The following is a 4049-nucleotide window of genomic DNA, read 5'->3' on the forward strand; positions in this document are numbered from 1 at the left end:
GAGAGAGAGAGAGAGAGAGAGAGAGAGAGAGAGAGAGAGAGAGAGAGAGAGAGAGAAAGAGAGAGAATGAACTAAAGAACGGGAGAGAACGACAGAGAGAGCGAGAGCAAGAGAGAGAGAGGGAGTGAGCGAGAGAGAGAGGAAGGGAGAGAGAGAGAGGAGGGGAGTGGAAATCGAGAGATTCAATAAGACAGTAAGGAGCCCATATAGCTACCAACCACTCAGGCGCTAGCAGTATTCGCGTAACTGAATCTATTATAGTATTGCAATTTGCCTGGCATGCGACGAGACAGTAGTTGCGCCTGTCTGACAGCCAGTTCAGCCGATAGTAGCGAGAGATTATAGTTATTAGATTAACGCTAAATTCTCAGCCTCGTCGGTTGTCATCTCACTAAGATACATAGATATATAGACTACGATAGTCGACTTATAAAAATACATATCGTATGTAAAACGTATATAAACCGCACGACGGGTCATAGTAAGTTAACAACAAGACACAACAGGCATATATACGCCAGTCTCTGGATACAGCCATCATTTCGCAACAATTCATGCGATATAGGCACACGATATGTGGGCGATAGAGTGAGAAAAGGAGAGGGTGCGAATAAGAGAGCGAAGGAAAGTGAGAGATGGGGACACACCGAGAGAAAGAGATAGCGACGGGGAGAGAGCGCGAGAGATAGAATAATTTATTGAACACAGCACGCATTGACCATGCCAGTCCCTGTAGAGAGAGGGAGATAGAGAGCGGGAGATAGAGAGGGAGGTGGGTAAAAATATCTATAATATCAGTTGAGCGCAGCACGCATTGGCCATGCCAGTCCATGCTAGGGAGAATGAGGGGCGAGGTAAAAGTCCCCCCTAGTATCAGTTGAAGAAAGTACGCATCGACCAATGAGAGTCCCTGTAGCAATATCCACCGTAGAGTTGGTGTCCGTCTCAGGAACACACTACAGTTGCGATGACTGGGAAGAATGAAAGGCCGGGTTTGTGTAGTATCCGTCGCTAGGATACGGCCGGTAGAGACCCGGATATCCTGCCGTGTCGGCGATCGTGTATAGGGGAGCTTTCCCACCGATGTTCGCCGACGGAGCAGGACCGATGGGAGCGTAGTCTCCCGTACGGAAGCGATCCATGGCAGGTCCCCAGGTCGGATCCGGTCGGAATATCGTCTGTATCCGCTATGATCAGAAGAAAGGTACATGAATATGACGTATATACATATAGCTTTCCTTCTTTCTTTCTTTCTTTATATTTTTATTTATAGAGTGAAAGAGAGCGAGAGAGAGAGAGAGAGAGAGAGAGAGAGAGAGAGAGAGAGAGAGAGAGAAGGCACGCATGAGAAAGCGCGTACATGTACGTGCGCGCTTGTGTCTATCTGCGCGAGCGAGTGTTTATAGGGAGAGAAACCGAGAGAGAAAGACAATCATCTCTCTTTCTCTTTCTCTTTCTTTTTTTCTTTTTCTTTTTCTTTTTCTTTCTCTTTCCCCTCTCTCTCTCTCGTTCTCGTTATCTCAATTTCTTCCTTCCACACTGTTCTATCTCGCTTGCTTTCTCTCTCTCTCCAGAGAAAAGAGAGAGTAAGTTTATAACTAGGTAGAACGTGTGAGAAGTTTAAGAGAGAAATATTGAGAGAGAGAGAGAGAAGAAAAAAAGAAGAAGACAGAAACACACACAGAGAACGCCAGATGGAGAGAACTAGAAAGATATACCAAGAAGAAATAGAGGGCGAGAGAGTGAAAAGAGAAAGAACAAGAGAAGTAGAGAGCGAAGGAATATATATATATATATAAGTATATATTATATATATATTAATAATATATCGCGGAGGTACGGTACTTGAATGTAGAAAATTAAGATTGGAAATCTAAGTAAAATATTTTTAGTCTAAATATCAAAATCAATATAATATAATCAATAAATAAACTATAATATAAAACGAATATAATATAAAAATATCAAATAGATCATTGTCTTCAGTTCCAATAGGGTTTCTATTACGTATAGCGGAGGCTTACATCTGTGGATGGTAGCGATAGAAGTTGATGGCGCCAACTATAGTATTCAGAGCCACGGTTCCCCAGGTGATGACCCAGCCGAGAACCTCTGCCCATTTAGGGTATTCGATATCCTGTGAGGTCGGCGTCTTGTAGGCGATGAAGTTGAAGACGAGTATGCCCTGAAGTACGATTTTTATGTCTGTCTTGATTTCATTTATCATACCGATACTTCTTTTTCGCTCTCTCTTTCATTCTTTCTCGCGCGCTCTCCCCCCGCCTTCTCTCTCTCTTTCTCTCTCTCTCTCTCTCGTCTCTGCTCTCTCTCTCTCTACTCGTCTCTCTCTCTTCGTCTCTGTCTTACCTATCTGGTTAGTCTATCGATTCTTATTATTATCTATACTATCTATGCTATCTATCTATCTATCTATCGTATCGTATCTATATCATCTATCAGCTATCCTATCTATCTATCTATCTATCTATCTATCTATCTATCTATCTATCTATCTATCTATCTATCTATCTATCTATCTTTCTATCTATCTATTTATTTAGCTATCTATCTATCTATATGTACATATATTAATCAATCTATTTATCTATCTACTTATCTATCTATCTATCTATTTATCTATATATCTTTTTCTCTCTCTCTTTCTTTCTCACTCTCTCTCGTGCTCTTCCACTTGCGCGCTCTCTTTCTCTCTCTCTCTCTCTCTCTCTCTCTCTCTCTCTCTCTCTCTATCTATATATTATATTTATTTATTTAATGATCCGATTGTCAAATCAAACTTTCTACCCAGTTTTCTTCCCATCCCTCCTTTCCATTGCTATAAATCGGCTCTCGAATCTCTCACCAGGATTAGCAGTGGCGTCGTTAGTAACCAGGTGAAGATCCAGTAGACATTGCAAATCTTGTAGGCAATGTTGCGACCAAGCATCATGGTGATGTCACCGATGAAACGCCTCACCCCTGAATGAAAATCATGAAAAAAAATGTGAGAGGTACACGGTATCTAAGTGTACGCGGTATCTAAGTGTATACTCGATGGTATCGGACCTAGCAACAACCATCGACGACCAGATGTCAGTTAACGTTCGAAGAAATGTCGTCGGATTTCGTTACATAACATAAAATAGTTATATCTATATATATATTTAACGATAAAAAAAGAATTTACTTTTTTTTATACATTTATTTATTTATTTAATTATTTACATAATATAACAACGGAAGTGATTAACACATTGTGTATAATATAATATCTGATGTAGGTACATATTATGCGATATAGTCTCGAGACATTTACTGGATGCGACAGATTCGATTGCCGATTGGCTGGCTCGGTGACGCTTGCACCGATAGCTTGCTGCTATGACGTCTTCGTACATACCATACACCCAGGCGACAGCGATGCCCTCTCCCAGTGCCACCAGTATTACCGACCATGATGCAGCAAACGTATTCATCAAGTCATTCCAGTACAGACCGGCCTAAAGACAAACGATAAATCAATCAAGCAATCAATCCGTGTATCAATCGATTAAATGAGCATTCATGTAATCATTCGACTATCAAAACAATCGACCAATCAATCGGTCGATCAGTCGATCGATCTACGAATCTATAATTCCCTCTATTTACTCTCAACATATCAATCACTCAATGAATTAAACAATTGATTATTATCGATCGATTCCAACTGAATCGTTCATTTCGGCGGAAGTCGAAGTAACCTGGAACGGTTGACGTTGTTACCTCCGCCAGGGGCTTGGCGGGGTTTATGTTTTCACCGGCGTGTGTTTGAGTGTTGGTTTGTGTGTTTGTGGGTTTGTGGGTTTGTTAACATGCACGTTTCAGTTCACTTCCGCTATGTGCGCTGGCTGCATGTAGACTTACAAACACGCAACCACAGGCTAAGGGGCAACCACAGTCCTCCCCCACCTGCACGCTCGCACTAATCCGGATCCAATTAATTATTTAATTAATTAATTAAAAAATTAATTTTTCCACTTAATTAATTAATAAATTAATAAAAAATT

At 41.0% G+C, this 4049-nt stretch overlaps 1 protein-coding gene across 1 annotated transcript in view; it reads right to left on the bottom strand.

Annotated features, from left to right (window-relative positions):
• Window positions 1-103: 103 nt before the first annotated feature.
• The window catches only part of LOC106817010 (sodium- and chloride-dependent neutral and basic amino acid transporter B(0+)-like), a 26467-nt gene continuing 22521 nt past the window's right edge, over window positions 104-4049 (bottom strand). The window contains 4 exon segments of the mRNA XM_014821655.1: window positions 104-1187; window positions 2025-2185; window positions 2864-2979; window positions 3401-3500. Coding sequence (XP_014677141.1) covers window positions 428-1187; window positions 2025-2185; window positions 2864-2979; window positions 3401-3500 — 1137 coding nt within the window. The 3' untranslated portion in view covers window positions 104-427.

Source organism: Priapulus caudatus, unplaced genomic scaffold (genome assembly GCF_000485595.1).
Source record: "Priapulus caudatus unplaced genomic scaffold, Priapulus_caudatus-5.0.1 Scaffold1561, whole genome shotgun sequence".
Classification (NCBI taxonomy): domain Eukaryota; kingdom Metazoa; phylum Priapulida; class Priapulimorpha; order Priapulimorphida; family Priapulidae; genus Priapulus; species Priapulus caudatus.